Genomic DNA, 20,560 nt, shown 5'->3' with positions numbered 1-20,560 from the left:
CAAGGCATTAACCAGAACCCCTGCTTCTCAAGGCCACCAGAGGCAGAGCTCTGGGAATGGATCCATGGGTGGGAAGCCTGGGAAGGACTGACCTGGTGATGATGGCCAGGTGAGGTGGGCTCATGCAGGCGCCCATGAAGAGCACCACGTTCTCATGCCGCGTCTGCCTGTAGGCCATCACCTCTCGCTTGAAGGCCTTTAGCTGTTCCTCGTTGTCCCTCTCGATGTCGATCAGCCGGATGGCCACCTCGCCATGCCAGCGGCCATGGTACACCTGCCCAAAGCGGCCCTTGCCAATGAGCTCGCCGATCTCCAGCTGCTCAAAAGGGATGTCCCACTCCTGCAGGAAGATGCTGGTCTGGCTGGCCTTGCGTGGGAAGCTCCTGGCTGAGAGCAGGGACAGGTTCATCTCCTCAAATTCATCCTCTGACTCCTCGGCCTCATCGTGGCCCTCTTCATTCTGTGGCCGGGAAGGGGAGAGTGATCAGAGTGGCTCCTGCCCTGCCTTTCCACGAGGTCCCCCAGTTCTGGACACATCTCTATGTGCGTTTTTCGCCAGTGTGGACATATATCTATTTGCCCAGGTCACTCTTGTCTAGAATCATATAAGGTGGAGCTGAAAGGGAGATCATGGTTATCCAATGCCCTTTTGCTAGGGGAGAAACTGAGGCTCCCAGAGAAGAAATGCTAGAGGACCACCCATGCTGGTTTGCTGGACTTTCCTGGTTTGGGCACTGAATGTCTCCTGGGGGAGGGGACACCTAGCTGGCTCAGTCAGGACAGCATATGACTCTTGATCTCGGGGTTGTAAGTCTGACCCCTCTACTGAGTGTAGAGAGTAATGAAAAATGAAAGTTCCCTCTGGAAGCCCCTCGGTCCCGGCAAACAGGGATGGTTGGTCATCCCGGGAGGTTGCCCAGCTCTGCATCGCACAGACAGACAGAGCTTGGGTTAAGATACAAGTGTCTCAACTCCTAATATCCAATGCTTTCCTATTCTGCCATGATGTTTTGACCTGCCTACTCATGCATGTGTAATGAAGACAACAGGCTGAACTATGGGTGCATCAGGTGTCTGCATGGAGCATGTGACAACCCTCAATATGCAGTGCCTTTTGCTTCCCCCAAGAAAATTGGAACTGATGAATCAGAAACGGGAACAGGTCAGAGCTACTCTGCACAGGCCAGATGACCAGGCTTCCTCCAAAGCTATGAGGGCAAAGGGTAGGAGGGAGGCTCATAGGATGGGCTTAACAATCAGACAAAATGAGCTGGAATCTGGCCTCTGTGTGACCTTGGGCAAACTGCTTGACTTCTCTGAGATTGCCTTCTCTCATCATAAAGTAGAGCTAATAAAATTTGCCCCCAGGGACGGTGTGAGGTTTGCAATGAAATGAAAGCCTCATAAATCCCTTGCACACATCTGACCACCTGTATCCAACAGCCACTGGGCTTCGCACACATCTGACCACCTGTATCCAACAGCCACTGGGCTTCCTGAGAAAATGCAGATTCCTGGGCCCTCCCCAGAGCTACTGAATCAGAAAAAAAGTCAGGCCAGGGCCAGAACTCTGCATTTTTGTCCCACACTCCTGCACGGTCCAGGGGCCTGTCTTCCCAGAGCGGTGGTTGCAAATGCTCTCCCCCTTGGGTTCTTTGGTTTGAGTGAGGGAACAACAGGAGCCCCAGCCAGTGGGATTCCCAGAGGCGTGAGTCCTGACAGCAGCCTGAGAAGGTGGCCTCTTGGCTGGCCACAGATCTTCCTGACCCCAAACCTGAGCAACCTGTCCCTCATGGCACACTCTGGAGAAATGACACAGTTTCCGTTGGCTTCCCCAGGATAATTTTTCAACTAGCGCAGTAACTGCAGAAAGGACTTGATTTTTTTCTGGAAATACTGGTTCTACTCCCTTAGCTTCAGGACACACCATTAGAGCTGAGGAGTCCATGGTTCTTTCCCAGGACACTCCATTTATTCCTCTAGTAGTTTTGGCACATGGGAAGAAGTCCTAGAACATTCTCAAAAGCCTGCCAAGCTCAGTGTTCCCGGAGACTCTACCTCCAGTGTATTCTTTGGAAGGCATTGGGGGCACATCCCCCTTGGTACTCACCGGCCCTAAGCTGATTTTTCAATGAAGAATGCAAATCTCTTGCCAACTTCTGCACAACTAGCTTTTCCATGATGCACACCATATAACACCCCATTAGGCTTGGTGCCGGGAGGGGCCACCCACTCGTTAGCTGTCCTGGAGTTAGAACATCCATCAAACAGGGTCCCCCCACCTCCACCTGCCCCCAGCCCTCTGCATCATTAAAGTCAGCTGTCAGCTCTCCAAGTCCTGGGCAGCCCCAGGAAAAAGGTGTTTTTTCCTCTTCGAATCTCACCTCTGAGGTTGGCTCCACTTCAATTTGAAGTAATGGATTTCCTTCCAAGCTTTAAAGAAAGAAAAATATATGTGACCTTCAGGTGAAAAGGTAGGTCTGTGTATTGTTTATCCATGTATGAAGAGTCTGAATGAGAAGCCCTCACCATCAAGGCTTTATCTCAAAATTCACTTCAACACTTGCATCTAAAATAATCCATAACCTCACCATGAAGAAGCAATGACAAGGACACTGCTTTAAAAAGATTTTCTGGACTGCTCAGTGTTCATTTTTATTGCTTTGGTTTCCACTAATCTAGCAGCTTCCTTAGAAATTGGCCTAAATGTCATGGGCAGAAGAATCCTCAGCTCTGGGTGTTTGCTAGGAAAGAATTAATGAGATCGCTAAAGTTTGCTTGGGTTCGGAATCGTATGGAAGAAGAACCTTAGTGTTCGGGATTACAGGTACCTCCTGCTTTCTGAAAGCTGGCATCGTGCCACTTTGCTCTTAGGAAAGATCTACATTGGTATCTGTTTTGCTAACCAAAAGAAATATGAAGAGGATTTTGCTTTTATGAAAAAGGGTAAAAAGTGAAATTGCATTCAGCTTATGTTTTGCAGCGAGTTGTTACAGAGGCAGCGTGCATCCAGGGCAGCCTGAGTGGGTGCATCCAAGCTCCTTCCCTAGGAGCGACCCTCAGCATCTCAGCATCCAGCCACCAGAGCTTTTACTTGTGTCTATAAGCATCTGTTTCATCTCCATTTATTCTGTGCATCCATTAGCAAGGTGTGTCCTCAGGTATCAGAAAAGCCAAGAGAAGTATTTTTTTGGGGGGTCGGGGGACACTCCTCAATTTTTTCATATAAATGAGTAATAATTGCTTCTTTGCATCACGCCATTTTGGCTCATGAAAGTTTTCATAGGAATGCTCTACTTTCAGATAGCGGGGGAAAACTGCATGAGACAGGAATGGTGTGAGGCCATCAGAGGGGACACAGAGTTTGAAACTGGCATGGATCCTAACTTTGAAGAATACTATATGTCACTACTGAAGGGACTAGAGCAAGTGCAGAGATATTGTGCAGAAAGGCTAAAAATAACAAGGGCCAAAGTTAGGTACAGATTGAGTAAATGGAGTCTGATGGAAATGCCCCGGAGAGATTACTGGATGTGTTTTGAAAATTCTCCGTGTTTGAGCTAGTTGGCTGTTGCCAGTCACATGGAATCAGGATGTGTAGAATGAGAACGAAGCAAAACTGCATTAGACAGGTGTGTATGTGCACGCATGGGTGTGCAGTGTGCACACACACATATGTGTCCATGCACGAATGTGAGGCAGTCATGAGCTTGCGAGCTGCAGCTGTGCTAAGCGTGGGCACATGCCAGGTGTGGGTGCTGGAGGACACAATGTGTTTGTGTGTGTGAGTACTAAGTATATGTTGAGTACCATGTGGGTATGATGGGATATGCTCTGTGCAGGGGTTGTTCTGGGTGCATGTGAGTTGGGTGTACCTCCTGGGGATGTTGGAGGCATGCCATATGTTGACAGTGTAGCTGGCTATGTCCTGGGGTATGAAGGGAGTATGGGAACACATGGTATGCGACGGGCATGTGGGGTACAGTGTGTGTTAGAGGTGTTTCTGGGGGTGTGCTTCCAGAGGAGAGAGAGAGAAAGAAAGAGAGAGAGAGAGAGTGTGTGTGTGTGTGTGGAGTGCAGTGGGGAGACAGTAACTGGGCTGCTAAAGGCAAAGAAAAGCTGGACCCAGGGGCAGAAAAGAACCACACCTGCCCCCTTCCTATTTCCCCTGGGCAAGCTCGGCAGATCACCTTCCCACCCCTCATTTGAAGGGCCACTGCTCTCCTGACTCTGAAACCCAAAAAAAACTGCCTACCCTGCAGAAAGAGCCAGTCCACTTGCTGGAGAGGCTCCTGCAGACAGGGATCCTGAGAGGCTGTAAGAATTAAAAGAAAATGAAAGAAGGGTGGACCGCAAAGTGCTGTTTGCTTTCATATAAATGAGTTATTTACAGTACGGCTGGGGAGGCGGAATGCAACCACACAGTGACAGCTGAAATGCTGGGAACCTGATGACTTGGGGAGATCTGGGTGGAATAATGCAGCTGGAGTCCCTCCTCACGCCCAACAACAGAACAGGGAGCCCTCCTCTGCTTGCATCAAGGCGTGATGATGGTAGCCTGGCGATTAAATTATTTCCTTCTGCGAAGAGTTAGTACCCATCACTTTGTGCATGTTTAAGCAGATCACAGGCATTTCGCTGGCACTCCCCGACTGCCATTTAATAACCTGGGGTTCGTCTTACACAAATAGTAGAATTGGTTTATGTGCAGCCAAGAAATGATCCGGAGCTGGATGTCGGCACAATATCCCCAGCAAATTGCTGCTCTTTTGATTTCACAGAGGTACCATTTGGGTCTTTAACAAAATCCATAACACGGGTCAGAAAGGATGGAGTAGTTAGGGGAGCCCAAAGAATAACCAAGTAGGCAAAAATGGGAAGAGTTGGGAAACTGGTTGAATCGAAATCAAGTCCCTAGCATGCCTCACACTCTGGCCACAACCAAAGAAGTTAAGTCAAGGAAGGTGGTTTCACTTGGGTGCAGAGAACAGACCACCTGAAAAGAGAGGATGCTAACAATGCCACATCCTAAGACACTCATTGCAGTGTTATTTATGACAGTGAAATATGGGAAGATATGAGATCTGGCAATAAGGCAATGGTTAAGGACAATTTTCTATATCAATAATGATATTTTACAGCCATTAAAAACAGTATCTAGAAAGGGTCTGGAATAATACAAAAAATGAGATGTTATAGCTTTCCAGGATAACAAGGCAGGCTGGAAACTGCATAGGTCATGAATCATATGTATGTAAAACAGGAATAGAAAGAGCACACATCAAAGTTCCAAGAGTGGTACAATTGTGAGTGATTATTTTTCCCTTCTTTTTTTTTTTTCTAGAAGAGTCCACATTTTCCAAAATTAGCTTATATTATTCTTATCATGGTATAAACCAGAGGTCAGCAACCTTGGTCTATAAACAGATAGGAAACATTCTGGACTTTGCAGGCCATCTGGTCTCTGTTGCCACTACTCAGTTCTGCTGTTGCACTTTGTTTTATTTTTATTTTTATTTTTATTTTTTTATTGGAGTTCAATTTGCCAACATATAGAATAACACCCAGTGCTCATCCCATCAAGTGCCCCGCCTCAGTGCCCATCACCCAGTCACCCCCACCCCCCGCCAACCTAGCTTTCTACCACCCCTAGTTCGTTTCCCAGAGTTAGGAGTCTCTCATGTTCTGTCTCCCTCTCTGATATCTCCCACTCATTTTCTCTCCTTTCCCCTTTATTCCCTTTCACTATTTTTTATATTCCCCAAATGAATGAGACCATATAATGTTTGTCCTTCTCCGATTGACTTATTTCACTCAGCATAATACCCTCTAGTTCCATCCACCTCAAAGCAAATGGTGGGTATTTGTCATTTCTAATGGCTGAGTAATATTCCATTGTATACATAGACCACAGCTTCTTTATCCATTCATCTTTCGATGGACACCGAGGCTCCTTCCATAGTTTGGCTATTGTGGACTTTGAAACCCACAATAGACAGTATGTTGTAGCAAATGTATGTGGCTGTGTTCCAATAAAACTTTATTTAAAAAAAAAAACAGGCAGCAAACTGGATTTGTCCCATAGTCTATAGTTTGCTGATCCCTAGCATAACCCTAAATCATGCTTTTTATGCTTGCACAATTTGTGCAAGATGAACCCCAATTATGCTTTTTAAAGTGGGGGGGGCAATGATGTAGAATAACTTCTTTCATTAAGCTCTAACTATTGCAGAAAATTATCTTCCTGATTATAGAAGAGCCTGGGCATCCTAAGGAAATGGTCCAGCCCCTGGAAATCAGACTTGACAAGCAGGGCCAGGACATGAAGCAGAGCTGACTTACCCCAGTATCCCACCCCATCAATTTCAGGAAAAGAAAGACAGAAGACAGTGACCCTGACTGGGCTGAAGGCCCAGGACAGGGGAGGGAGGTCTCCATTCTACTTACATTGGATTCGAGGTCACTGGATGCAGGATGACCTGGGGTGCCCGGGTTGGCGTCTCTGGCACCGGCACAACATCTGAGAGGCAGACATGAGACAGTCAGAAACCCAATGTGGGGTCCGCAGCCTCCCCCAAGAACCTGGTTCCTGGGAGATGGAGTAGCTAGTAACTTTGCAAAACATCACAGGTCCTTGGGGCTGGCCATCCCCTTTCCCTTCCTCCATCGCTTGAACTTTTCCTGCTCAGACACAGCAGGGTTCTAAGATGACACAAAACACCCCCCTATTGACTAGAGGGTGGCCAGTACCCTCAGCCTCTGACCAGAAGCACCCTGGTCACCTCCATATCACCCCCTACTCCTGAGTTCTCTTCGGGATGGTGAGGCCACTTGGTTTTATGGAAAAGAAAGACAGATCTAGCGGTTCCACTGCCACCCTCTCTCTGAGCTTGACCACCCCGAGAGCCTTGCTTTCATCCATTCCAGCAACACACGTCCCTCAGCAGGCTTGCTCAGGACTCACCTGGGAAGATGAACTGCTGCTTGTATTTGTAGTAGTGGGATGCTTGCAAAACAATGAAAACAGCAAAATCAGTGCTGCCCTGGGGGCTGTCCCTTCAAATAACAAATCTGGTCCCACAGCAATCGTGTGAGTTCCCTGCCCACCCTTGAGGGTTTCCAGATTTCTGCAGACACCCTAAATGACAAGGGACTGGGAGGATATATAAAGGAACCAGAGCTCTATACATCCAATGCCAACCCTCTCACTTGAAGCCCCCTGAAAACAGAGCATCTCAACTCGGAGGGTCACCCAGAGCACAGTCCCATTTTTGTTAACTGCATAGGGACACACACACACACACACACACACACACACACACACACACAGAAAAAGTCTGTGATTTGCCAGAGTGATTACAGAGGCTTTCAAAAAATCCTTTCTAACACAATGAAATATTCTCATGTCTGTGAAGATGTCTACTATCAAAAAGACAAGAGAGAAGTGCCGGCGAGGGTGTGGAGAAAGTGTGTAGGGCATGGTTGGTGGGAATGCAAACCGGTACAGCCACTGTGGAGAACAGTTTGGAGGGTCCTCAAACAATTAAAATCATTATGTGTTGTGTGCCTTAAACTTATACAATGTTATATGTCAAGTATATTTCAATAAAATTAGAAAAAATATGCATTTCCTGTGTCTTCCAAATTTTCTGCCTTGAGCATCATACTAGCTTTCCTGCTGCTGGTGTAACAAATTGCCACACACTTGGTAGCTTAAAACAACTTCTTATAGTTCTAGAGATCACAAGTATGGAATAAGTCACAAGGGGCTAAAATCAAGGTGTCAGCAGGGCTGGTTCTTTCTGGAAGCTCCAGAGGAGAACCTGCTCCTTGTCTTTTCCAGCTGCTAGAGCCTACATTTCTTGGCCCAGAGTCCATCACTCCAGTCCCTGCTTTCGTCCTGACATCACCTCCTGCTGTCTCTGGCCTTCTTGGCTCCCTCTTATAAGGACCCCTATGGTTACATTTAGGATCCATCTGGATGATCCAGGGGAATCTCCCCACCTAAGGATCCTTAACTTAATCACATCTGCAACGTAAAGTCACAGATAAAGTAACATATTCACAGATTCTGGGATTAGAGCCTATCCATCTTTGGGGTACCGTGATCCTGCCTACCACGAGCATGAGTTGGTCTCTATATTTAGGGACAAAAGAAATATCCTCAACTTGATGCTGCTTTCCCTATGATTCATTTAACTTTCAGTCCACTCAAAAGAGGCCAACTGCTCCGGACATCCCTGAGATTTCTAATGTTACCAGTTCCTCCAGTGGGGTCAAGAGGTATCATGGGCAGTGGGGGAGGTCACACAGAGCTTAATCTCCCTGGACAGAGGAAGTGAGCAGGAGTGGGGTCAGATAGGAGTCTGAATTGGTGACTATGCTTCTAGAAACAATTTTGTTACCTCCAGGGACAACCTACAACTGCACGTTGACTCACCAAGAATTCACACAGTGGTTGACAAACTATGGCCCACGGGCCAAATCTGTACCATCAGCTGTTTTTGTACATAAAGTTTTATTGGAAGACAGGCTCACATTCATTCAGTGGCATGCTGTCTTTGGCTGCCATTGTGCTACAACATCAGAGGTATTTGCCACAATGGAGGGGATACGGCCCACAAAGTCTAAAATGTTACTATCAGGCCCGTTATAGAAAGTTTGGTGACTTCAGGGTTAAAGCAAAGAGGAGCTACACAGCAGGAGTAGGAGGCTGATCCTAGAGGGTCGAATCCTTGCTCTTCCTTCAGCTGTTTGTAAAAGCTTGGGCAACTGTCTCCTGAGTCTCAGTTTCCATGTGTGTAAAATGGAGATAATAACAGTCTCTCCCAACCAGGGCTGAGATTATCATTACATGAGATCACAGTGCGTAGAAACGCTGAATAAGCATTAGCCACAACGAATAAGCCAGTATCTTTCTAAGCTCTGTTAATAACCAGACAAGAATGACTTATAATTAAGAGAAAATCAATTTCAAAGAGCGAAGTCATTAGCTGCCTCTGAGGTTGGAACTGATTTATAAACTCCCCCAGGACAGAGAACAAACCTTGGTATCTCAGGATCCCAAGGGCCCTTGGACCAGTGGGTGCACAACTCATGTTTGTGGAGTTAATCTACTCTCTTCTAGCACAGCGGTCCCCAGATATCCCAGACAGTTGGAATCCAAACGGATGCATTTTCTGATTCGGCAAAATGAGGCGCTGGGGATGAGAAGCAATTCATTCGAAGTCCAGGGCAGAGCTTTAAAAGAAAACCAACCCCCAAGATTTCAAGGACCTTCTTCTGTTAGATAACTTAGGTTTTTTTCATTGCACACAGTCAACAAGGGTCTAAAATTAAAAAGGAAGAACCACCCGGGGTTCTCAAGAGGCTTAGCTGATCTCTTCCCTCCCCAACTGGGACGGGATTCGGTGTCTGCAGAAAAGGCTAGCTGGCAGTGATATTCTTATACAGAGCAGCAGCTGGGGGAGGGAGCAAGCACTACTCTGAAAATGGACAGGTGTCAGGCACAGGGACAGTGGCAAATGTCTCCACGCACAGAGCCCCCCTCCCTCTTCGACTGCTCTGCGTGCTGGAGAACGGCTCACTCTTGATGACTGCAAAGGAGAGAGTGGCCAGAGAGGAGTCAAGGCGTCACTGTGAGCCCTGTCCTTGCTGCCAACAGACACCAGCAAGGAGCCACTCCATAGGGAAGCCAATGAACCTGAGTGGCCTGTTCAGGAAAGCTGAGTGGCTCCCTGCTCTCTGGAACTGAAGAGGACTTGGGAACTGAGAGGCTGCAGGTGGCCAGAGGCCAGAGAGATAAGCAGACCATTTTGAAGGCACTTCTACTCTGAAGCCCTTCTTCCTCCCCTCCTTCCCCAAGGCCTTCCCTCAAAGCAGCCTGGATGGTTTTCTGGAAGGAAGGATCTAGAAGGAAGAATGGAAGAGAAGTCATCTCTTGCCCTCACCTCTTAGATAAAATCCAGATTGCTGTCATGCCTTGCAAGGCCCTTCCAGGCCTCCTCCCTGCAGCTCTGAGTCTTGCCTGGTGCTGTTTCCCCTTATTCATGGCACTCAGGTCACAGGGACATTTTTTCTGCTGTTTTCTGGGGCAGGGACTTTGCACATGCTCTGCTCCCTCTACTGGTCAACTCTCCCCCATCTTCGGAACTCAGCCACTTCTGACCCTTCAACCTAAACTTGCTCTCCTCTCGAATTTGCTGTAGGGCTGCTCTAATGCTATGCTTTTCCCGTCAAAGTACTTGTCGTAACTTATTTGAGGTGTATGTCTGCGTGGCTAACCCATCTCTCTCACTAAGCCATAGACTCCGTGAGAACAGGGACGGTGGCAGGTAGAATAATATCACTCTGCCCAAGAGGTCCACATCCTAATCCCTGGACACTGTGACTACGTCCCCTTCCATGACAAAAGGGCCTTTGCAGGTATGATTCAGTTAAGGGCCATGAGACAGGGAGGTTATCCTGGATCCTCTGGGTGGGCCCCAAATGTAATCACATAAGTCCTTATGAGAGGGAGGAGGATGGCTCAGAGTCAGGGAGAGAATCAGATATGTGAAATCAGTGATAGAAATAGGGGTGAGAGTGGTGTGGAGCTCTGTGCAAATGGATGCAGAAAGCCACAAGAGGCTGGGAAAAGGCGAGGAAGTGGATTCTTTCCTAGCACTTCCCAGAGAAAACAGCTCTGCGGACACCTTGATGTTTAGCCTGGTGAAACTGACTTTGGACTTGTGACGTCCATCACCGTAAGATAATAAACTGGGGCTGTTTAAAGCCACTAAGCTTGTGGTGATTTGTTACAGCAGCCACTGGAAACTCATACTGGGCACTCCCGGTTTGTGTACTGATCCATCCCTACTGCCTCGTGTAGTAATGGTACAAAGTAGATGCTCAGTAAATATGTGCTATGGAAATAGATGGATGAATGCAGTCTGAGGGCTAGGGGATGACTTGAAGACAGAAAACTGCAGCCCTGGGCAGTTCAAGAATCTCAAGTCATTCGTTGATTCATTCAATCACTCCCTTATTTAAAAAAACAAAACAAAACATTTCATTAGTGCCTTTGGCAGTAGGCAACATGCTGGGTTTCAGGTATAGAGGCATGAATGAAGCAGACGCGTTTCTTTGTCTCATGGAGCTGACAATTCTTATTGTCATGAGGACATGAACACTAAAGTTAATAAATGAACAAGTTCATGGCAGGGAAGGAGGAGCACTATTGAGCATTAAGAGGGAATCAGGGCAGAGTGAGGGGAGGTTGAAGGTTTTGAAAGGAGGAAACACCCACTTGCCACTCGCCATGTCAAACACACCCACATGATTTGGAAGTGAGTAGCAGAGAACAAGGAGGTCAATCACAAACCCTACCAAGCCTGTGTCTGATGCACTTGGTTTTCCAACTAAAAACCCTCCTTTCCTATGTCATGAGGTTAACAAGTGAGTCAAATGTCTGTTCCCCCTACAAACCCTTTTGCAAAAGAATGTTCTAGATCAGTCCAGGTTGGAGACATTGTTATACCTAGGCATTAGCTGGAACAGTCTTTAGAAAACTCAGTATCTGGCAGGGAACCATGGTCAGAGCTGCCTCTCCCATCAGCAAAGGCTCACAGTCAGGAGTGTGACAAGTGACTAGGACTTTATGTGAACAGGACAGGCACTTGTCATCCTGAGAGAATTTTGCTAAAATCTTCTAAGTCAAGAGAGAAGGTTTGGCAGCTCTTCGGGATGGTCCTATTTTGCTTTCCATTTCAATATTGCATTTTACCATTACTATTCAATTATAAAACTGGTGCATGCTCCTTGGTATTCTATACATTGTAGCAATGCATAAAATAAAATTATTCTTCTTAGAAACACCTGCCATGAAGTTCTTGCAGACTTTTTTTGTGCATGTATAAATACACAAGTTTATATATACACACATATAAACATACAGCTATATATAATTATTTTAGAATAGTAGGATGTTATTATACCAACAGCTTTGCAAATCACTTACTTTCCCACTTAAATGACATTGTGGATATCTTTCATGTCAGGATAGCTACAAGAAGTCACCCCATTCTTTTTAAGGGAGGCTGAATATTTGATTATGCAGATATATTACAGTGTATCAGGGCCTCTTGATTGTCAACCATTCCCCACTTGGGTTGAGTCCAGATTTTCCACTATTGCAATGAAATCCTTACATACAGATCCCTGCACCCTATGCAAGCATATCTGTATATAAAGTCTTAGAAGTGATATTGCTGGTCTAAGGAATGTACATATAAAACTTTGACAGACAATGCAAAATTACCTTCTCAATGGGTGATTCAATTCCTACTCCCAATACCAGAGTATATGAGGATTTCATCTTTATTTCCATAATTCTGATTAGGCCCATATTAACCAGCAGTGATGGAGAAAATGCCAAAAATGGTAGCCATGGTAGTTTTGTTTTTGTTTTTGTTTTGGGGGGGGTGAGGGGCAGAGGGAGAGGGAGAGAGAGAGAATCTCAAGCAGGCTCCACACCTATCATGGAGCCTGATGTGGGGCTCAATCTTACGATTCTGAGATCATGACCTGAGTGGAAATCAAGAGTTGAATGCTCAACCAACTGAGCCACCCAGGCGCCTCAGCATTTGTTAAGATCTTCAATGAGACAGGCACTCTGCTCAGCTCTGTACGTGTATGACGAGGTTTAGTCCTTCAATGATTCTATGAAGTAGATACTATTATTATTTCCATTTTACAGATGAGGAAGCAGAGGCACAGAGTGGTAACAGATTGGCTCAGTATGATGCAGGTATTAAGTAGTAGGGCTGGCATTTGAACCCAAGCAGCCCAGCTCCAGAGCAGATACTCTTAATACTGTTTTAAAGTGCCCTTGCTCAGCGGATCCCTTGGCCCACTCCCCAAATGTCACAGTCATGAGATGCTCTGGAGTAGATGCAGATCCACTGGCAGGCTACCAGCAAATCAGCAAGGACTCCTCAGAGACCGGACCGAAGGAATGAAGAAGCTCAGGGAAACAGTGATCACTCCTGGTTAGCTGGGTCTCTTGTCTACAGATGCCAGCAGAGTCTTTTAGGGACAGAAAGAGCCACAGCTCTTTCTGGTTCTCCCTTAAGAGATCCTTTCTCAGGCCCTAGCCCTTACACAAGCAGCAAACAATTTCAGGGAAAATACCCTGAAGTCAGTGTCTGGGGGTGTGGTGGAGTAGCTCTAAGAAAGCACCCAGACCTACTACCCTCCAGGTTTGGGGGGTCATGAAGTACCAACTGGTCTTTCTTCCATTCACCCCCTTCCAGTGAAATAGAAATGGACCACCCTGGGGTGGCACTGGGAGCCCTCTATCTGTGAACATAGAGGACAATTTTGGCCTAATTGACTCAGGGAAGCACACACTGAGATGCTTCCAGCTGCTGACTCACGTTATGGTCCTTGGTGGCTGCCAAGTGAGTGGCCTTCACACCAAACAAATACAAGACTGTCTTAAGCTTGAACTTAACAAAAAAAATCTGTTTTGCCAAGACTTCAAAATGTGCCCTACTCCTATGGACATAGCCCAGATCAAAACAGTGTGGGCAGGTGACAGCTTGTCCTTAAATCCAGTAGCTGTATCAGGATGTTGCCTCGGTGTGGGATTGGGCTTCCACCTGCCTACCAGCCATGCCCTCATGGCTGATTAGGCTTGGAAGTGCGACGTGTGAATGAAGACCAGGAATTCCTCCCCCTGCATGAAGCTCCCTGGCTCCGGTGAAATCAGCCCCCAGATCAGCACCATTCAGTGGAATTTTCTGTCATGAAAAAAATGTTCTATAGCCACACCGTCCAATATAGCAGCCATCAGCCATAAGTGGCTACTGAGTAATCAAAATGCAGCTAATGTGACTGAGGAATTAACATTTTAATTATATTTAAATTTAATTCATTTAAATTTACATAGCAACATGTGCTATGGGCACCATATTGAGTGACACAGCTCTAGATTCCGGTTCCCATTGACCAAGCCAGACCTCATTCCACCAGTCTCCTTCCTGACATCAGCTGTGGGGCTGAAAATATGGCCAAGATGGAAAGTCCTTAGAGTTCTAGAAGAGGAAGTGGACTGGGCTAGACCTCAGAAGAGATGGGAACACTCTTAGATCCAGTTCACCTGAGCAGAGGAAGATCTCTTAAGTCTAATGACAAAGGAGGCTCAGCAGCCAAACATCTTGTGAGTGGCTTCTCCAGCATTGCATAGCCCCATGCATGGTTGCAGGTTAGCAGTCAGATGCCCTGGAATTTGTGAGCCAGGAGAACCTTTTGGATCCTCTCATTCATTTGTACCCTTTCTGAGGTGGGGAAGCTGAAGTCAGAGGTCAGGTGGCATGAACAGGACAGAACTGGATACTGAATCCAGGACTCCAGCTGCTCATTCAGTGCCCTATCCTGACATCTGGAGTAAGACTCTGTCTAAATGCAGCTCTGCATCAGGATCCTGATGCCAATTTCAAGCTATTTAGCTCATGAGACCACTGCCAGCTCGAATACATGTCCAACGCTTAGTTGGAGACACTGAGTTGCTATTGACCAAAAGTCCCTTTACCTCTCTGAGCCTCAGTGTCCTCATCTGTAAAATGGAGCGGAGAAGACTTATTTTGTGGCTAAACTAAAGATCAAATATGGTAATATGTGGTGATTCCCTGCACATGGGAAGGCTCAACTGCTTGTCTTCAACCTGTTGACTGCCCTGGACACGGCTCTGGTTCGAACCCAATCCCTCCCGCCTTGGCGACTCCCCAGGTGCAGAAGTACCTGGCAGGTTGAAGTTCTTCTGCTGCCTCATGCACTGCGGGGAAGGGTGCAGGGGAGAAGGCGGTGTGGCGCTGGGAGGGAGCGGGGGTGCTGGCGAGGAGGGTGTGGAGGACGTGGTGGATGAGGGATTGCTGCTAGAGTCTGGCTGGTAAGGGACAGGGATGTGGTCCTGCAGAAAGAAAACAGGGCAGGGGCCAGGGGTAGGCAGAGAAGCAGAGACACAGCAGTGAGAGAGAGCAAGGAGGAAGGAACATCCTTAGCCCCCCTCCCCTCAGCCACGACCCTTCCCATGTCCCACCTGTTTCATCATCCCCACCTGCCAGCTGGTTTGCATCCAGCTGTGGAAGGAACAGTTTCTGGCATCAATTTCCTGTCCACTGTCTGGACTCCAGAGCAAAAGGTTACCACATAATGAAAAGCCACATAGGTGACAGCTATGTTCCCTGTGCCTTTTGATTTTGGAAAGTCCCACGCCGAGGTGCCCAGAGTGCTCTTCCCATCATAGCACTTCTCCTCCCGAGTGTTTATTAAAGAATCAACAGCCTGACAGCTCAAGAGAGAGAGTGAGTGTGAGCCTTCGGCTTCTTCCCTCACATATCATTTGGAGTGAGCCCTGCCTCGCCTGGACCTCAAACCTGCTCTAAGCAAACACGAAGACAGATCCATGTGTGCACCCTCAGGACAGACCCGGTGGCGGTGGCATCAGGAACAGTATTGTGGCTTGAATAGAGTTCCCTAAAGGATCTGCCCATTGGGAAACTCAGAATGACCTTATTTGGAAAAAGGTCCTTGCAGATGGAAATAAAGATCTCAGGAGATCATTCTAGATTAAGGTGGGCCCTAAATCCAATATCAAGTGTCCCTACAAGAAATGGGAAATGAGAGACACACACAGAGGAAAAGGCTATGTGAAGACAGAGGTAGAGATTAGACAGCTGCATCTATAAACCAAGGAATGACTAGGATGGCCAGAGCCACCAGAGGTTAGGAAAGACCCATGGAGCTGATACTCTCTCAGAGCCCCACAAGGAACCCACCCCACAGACACCTTGATTTCAAACTCCTGGCCTCCAGAACTTTGAGAGAAATAATATCTGCTACTTTAGCTACCCAGTTTGTGGTCATTTGTTACGGCAGCCCCAGGAAACTCATACCAGCAGCAACCCGAGTCAGGCAAGCACAGATTCAAATCCCGCAACCACCTCCTCCCTCTACGTCCTGGACAAAATGCCTAACCTCTCCATCCTTCAGTTTTGCTCACTGTAAAATGAGAATAATACCAGCAAACCTCCACATTCTATAAGAGGGATTCCTGCCTCTCGAAGCCAACAGAACTAAGTGTTTTCAGAGGCAACTTAATCTGTCCACACACAAGACAGCGGTCCCTTGGTCCCCGCATTACTCAGAGGTCCATCACTCTGACCTGCTCTGGGTGCCTGAGGACTCCATTATTTAACAACAGGTGTATTTACCTGCCAAATTCCAGAGTCAGCATAAAAACACCAACCAGCATAGGAGGGCAAGGGGGAATGGGAAATGGACATTTTCCATTTAGATGCCCAATGGGTGCCTGTGCTACACGTATCACTCTCCCAGGACCCGCTCACCCCCACTGCCTCCAAGTAAGCCACTTCACTTCTGTGAGTTTCAGTCTCTCCTAGTCCCTCATGGGGGCTAAGAACATCCATGTGCTGGGTCTGCTGTGAAGTTTAGATGAGGTTACAGATGCACCTATAGCCCTTGCGTTGGGCCGAGGCACTTTGCTGTCAATAAATGGTAGCAATTACGTTGATGACATAATTTGCTATTAAGGTTTTTTTATTTGCGTTAAGTGCAGATTCACATGAGTTTTAGGAAGTAACAGAAGTCTTGTGCATACTTAGCCATTTTTCTCTGATGATTACATCTTGCAAAATTATAGCACAGTATCACAATGCAGACATCGAGTTGACACAGTCAAGATACAGAACATTTCTACCACCACAGGGATCCTGCACGTGGCCCTTTTATAGCTATCCCCATTTCTTTCCTTGCATCTCTTCCTCCCATCTTTAACACTAGACACCACTAATCTATTCTCCACTTCTATAATTCTGTCATTTCAAGAATGCTACACAAATGGAATCATACAGTAGGTAACTTTCTGGATTGGCTTTTTTTTCCCCAGAAGAATTCGCTGGAGATACATCCAAGCTGTTGTGTGTATCAAGTTTGTTCCTTTCTTTTTTTAAAAAAGATTTAATTTATTTATACATGAGAGAAACCTAGATAGAGGCAGAGATATAGGTAGAGGAAGAAGCAGGCTCCCCATGGGGAACCTGATGTGGGATTCGATCCCAGGACCCTGTGATCATGATCTGAACCAAAGGCAGACACTCAGCCACTGAGCCACGCAGGTACCCCAAGTTTCTTCCTTTTGATCGTTGAGTAGTATTCCATGACATGGATGTACCACCGTGTGTCTGACTATTCACTCATTGAAGGACAGCTGGGTTGTTTTCCCTTCATGGCTACTGTGGATAAAGTTGCTCTTTGAACATTCTTGTACAGGTTTCATATGAACAATAGTGTTTATTTCTCCAGGATAAATACCCAGGGGTGAGGTTTCTGAACAGCATGGTAATTGAATTGCATATTTAATTTTTAAAGAAAATGCAAGAATTGTTCTTTGGAGTGACTATGCCATTTTATACAACACTGTATGAGTGATTGATTTTCTCTACATCCTAGCCAGTATCTGGAGTTGTCACTGTGGTTTATTTTAGCCATTCTGATAGGAATGTAGTGATATTTCACTGTGGTTTCAATTTGCATTTTCCTAATGGTGAATGATATTGAACATCTTTTCATGTGTTTACTTGCCATCTGTATATCCTTTTTGGTCTTGATTACTGTTAACTATATAATAAGCTTTGAAATTGGGCAAACTGATTCCTCCCACTTCATTCTTTTCCAAAATTGTTTTTAGCTATTCAAGTTCCTTTGCCTTTTCATATAACATTTAGAATGATCTTGTCTTTATCTATAAAAAAAAATCTTGCTGGAAAAAAATCTTGCTGGGATTTTGATAGGAATTAGGTATCAATTTTTGGCAGAGCTGACATCTTAACTATGTTGCATCTTCCAATCCATGAATATGGTATGTTTATTTGCTTCCAAATTAGAAAATAGGAACAGCGGTTTATGTCTTTTGCCAATTTTGAGACGTTTTTGCCCATTATTTCTTGCAGAACTTTTTAGCTCTGCCCTCTTTCTCTCCTCACGGGACTCTAATGACACCAACACCATGCCTTTTATTGTTGTCCCAAAGATCCCTGAGGCTCTACTCATTTTTTTTCAGTCTACTTCCTTTCTGTTACCAGACTGTGTACTTTCTACTTCTCTATCTTCAATCCCACATATTCTTTCCTCTGCCCCTCCATTCTGTCATCGAGTCTCTCCACTATTTAATTTTAATTACTGCATTTCCTAGTTATATGTTCTAAAATTTTCATATGGTTCTCCTTTATATCTTCTTTTCACCTGCTGAGACTTTTGACTTCTTTGCAGTGATCTATTTTTTCATTTGTTTCAAGACTGTTCATAATTACTTATTGAAACATTTTTATGATGACTGCTCTAACAATCTTTGTCAGAGAATTCCAAAATCTCACTCATCTCATCTATTGATTGTCTTTTTTCATTCAGTTTGAGATCTTTCTGGATCTTGGTGTGATGAGTGATTTTTCACTGAAGCCTGGACATCTGGGTATTAGGGTGTGAGACTCTGAGTCTTATTCAAACCTTCGGCTTTAGGGGCACCTGGGTGGCTCGGTGGTTGAGCATCTGCCTGTGGCTCAGTTTATGATCTTGGGATACTGGGATTGAGTCCCACATCAGGCTCCTCATAGGGATCCTGCTTCTCCCTCTGCCTATGTCTCTGCCTCTCTCTGTATGTCTCTCATGAATAAATAAATAAAATCTTAAAAATAAATAAATCTTCGGCTTTAGCTGGCTTCCTGTGACACTGCCCTAGCAGGGAAGAGGGTGTGTGCTGTCTTGTTATTGCTGGGTAAGGGCAGATGCCTAGGCTCTCTGCCTCTATTGGCCTGGCCACTGAGGGCAGGAGGATTTCTAATTGTTGCTGGGTGGGGGTGGGAATTCCAGCTCCTTCATAGGCCTCCACTGATACACTCTTGTTGGGAGAAGTAGGAGTGCCTCATTACTATTCCCCATGGAGCCTCCACTGATACCAGGGATGGGGAATAGCTTCACTAAAGGTGGGTGGTAGTAAATGTCCTGACTCTCCATCAGGCCTTGGCTGACCCTACCTCATCAGGTGGGGGTGCTGCATTACTGCTGGATGAGGGGGCTCACAGTCCTCAACACAAACCAGGCTACTTCACATCTTCAAGACTTGGGACATGCTCTTACTCCTACTAGGAATATCTGTCTAGTCCTAGTCTGCCTAGAAGACACAGCTTACCTTTCCTATCTTCTGAGAAGCTCCCCTGACCCCTGATCCACCCAGTAAAGCACATCATTCGCTCTGAAAGCTACCTCTGCATTACTCCCCTCAGCTTCAGCTATTGCTTCTACCTCGTCACTTCTCAGTCTACTTGTTTGTCTCATTCTCATTCTCATTCTCTAGGCTGGGAGCTCCCTATTCTCAGCACTTAGAAATATGCCACAGTGTGGTCCTTCCATAAATATGTGCTAGATTAAGGAAAACAAGAAAGAAGGGAGAGAAAGGGTTGGATGGATGAAGAGAAGGAGAGAGGGAGGGAGGTTTGAAAAGATCTATCTCCTCCTACTAGACTGTGTCCTATTCATCTAGGAATCTGCAGAACTTAGCACAGAAATAAAAATGTAAAAGGTAGTAATAAGTGCTATATGAATGAGTGAATTAATGGAAAAGAAGGAGAACTGGAAGGAGAGAGAAAGGGAGAGAATTGTGTTTATAGAGGAAGGAATGATCTCTACCTCTTTGAGAGTAGGAATTAGGTCTTTCTCATCTGTGTAGCTCAGGGCTGCTGTAAATATATAGAATCATCCTAAAAGAGCACTGCATAGGTACCTACATTCCTTGGCCGAATTGCTACAACAGGAGGGGAAATTCCTTCTTCATTTCAGACCCAGAGCTACAGCCCAATGGGACCAGCAACTGGAGGTTGGATTCCATTGAGAGGAAACTCACACTCTATCAGATCATTCCAGGAAGGGCTGGTGGCATAAATCCTCTTTCTGAGCCCAGCTGAGATGCAGAAGTATCCTTCAGAGACCTCCCAGTCCAACCCCTTATTCTGTAAACAGGGAGACTGAGACTTGGAGAGCAGGGAATGACTTGCTAGAGTCATATAGAGAGTTGTGACCCAGGTCCTAACCTCCAGCCCAGCAGCAGAAACACAAGATAGTGCCAAGTCACAAGAAATCCACATCTGACTCTGGGAAGGAAACAGAAGCATGCTCGTCTCCCAGGTCCCCACTCCACTCAGTTGTGTACTGGTCTGGATGTGGTGGTGATGATAACTGCCTCTCTCACAGACTTTTCCTGAGGAAACTGTCCCTACCCTCCAACCCAATAGATTGTGCTGAACAGGTAGTCCTGAACAATCACACTTGTCTTGTGACTTCCACAGCTCATACCCAACACAGGACCACAGGTCAGAATGAGATTGCAGCTGGCCCATGACTATGACATGGGATGAAAAGATGAACTGGCCAACAGGAAAAAGGGCAAACAGCATTAGGAGCACAGCAGAGAGGAAATGAGGTTCAAAGAGAACATAAAGAGCTACAA

At 46.2% G+C, this 20,560-nt stretch overlaps 1 protein-coding gene across 1 annotated transcript in view; it reads right to left on the bottom strand.

Annotated features, from left to right (window-relative positions):
* The window catches only part of KSR2 (kinase suppressor of ras 2), a 399,224-nt gene that overhangs the window by 51,960 nt on the left and 326,704 nt on the right, over window positions 1-20,560 (bottom strand). The window contains exons 10-14 of the mRNA XM_055323016.1: window positions 14,782-14,950; window positions 6,965-7,006; window positions 6,448-6,520; window positions 2,385-2,433; window positions 93-460 (exon numbers count right to left, since the gene is read on the bottom strand). Of these exons, the coding sequence (XP_055178991.1) occupies window positions 93-460; window positions 2,385-2,433; window positions 6,448-6,520; window positions 6,965-7,006; window positions 14,782-14,950 (701 nt within the window). The remainder of the gene's footprint in view (window positions 1-92; window positions 461-2,384; window positions 2,434-6,447; window positions 6,521-6,964; window positions 7,007-14,781; window positions 14,951-20,560) is intronic.

The sequence above is a fragment of the Nyctereutes procyonoides genome, unplaced genomic scaffold (assembly GCF_905146905.1).
Source record: "Nyctereutes procyonoides isolate TBG_1078 unplaced genomic scaffold, NYPRO_anot_genome, whole genome shotgun sequence".
NCBI classification, from domain to species: domain Eukaryota; kingdom Metazoa; phylum Chordata; class Mammalia; order Carnivora; family Canidae; genus Nyctereutes; species Nyctereutes procyonoides.
The sequence above is the reverse complement of the archived record's forward strand: the minus strand, read 5'-3'. Positions and strand labels throughout refer to the sequence as shown.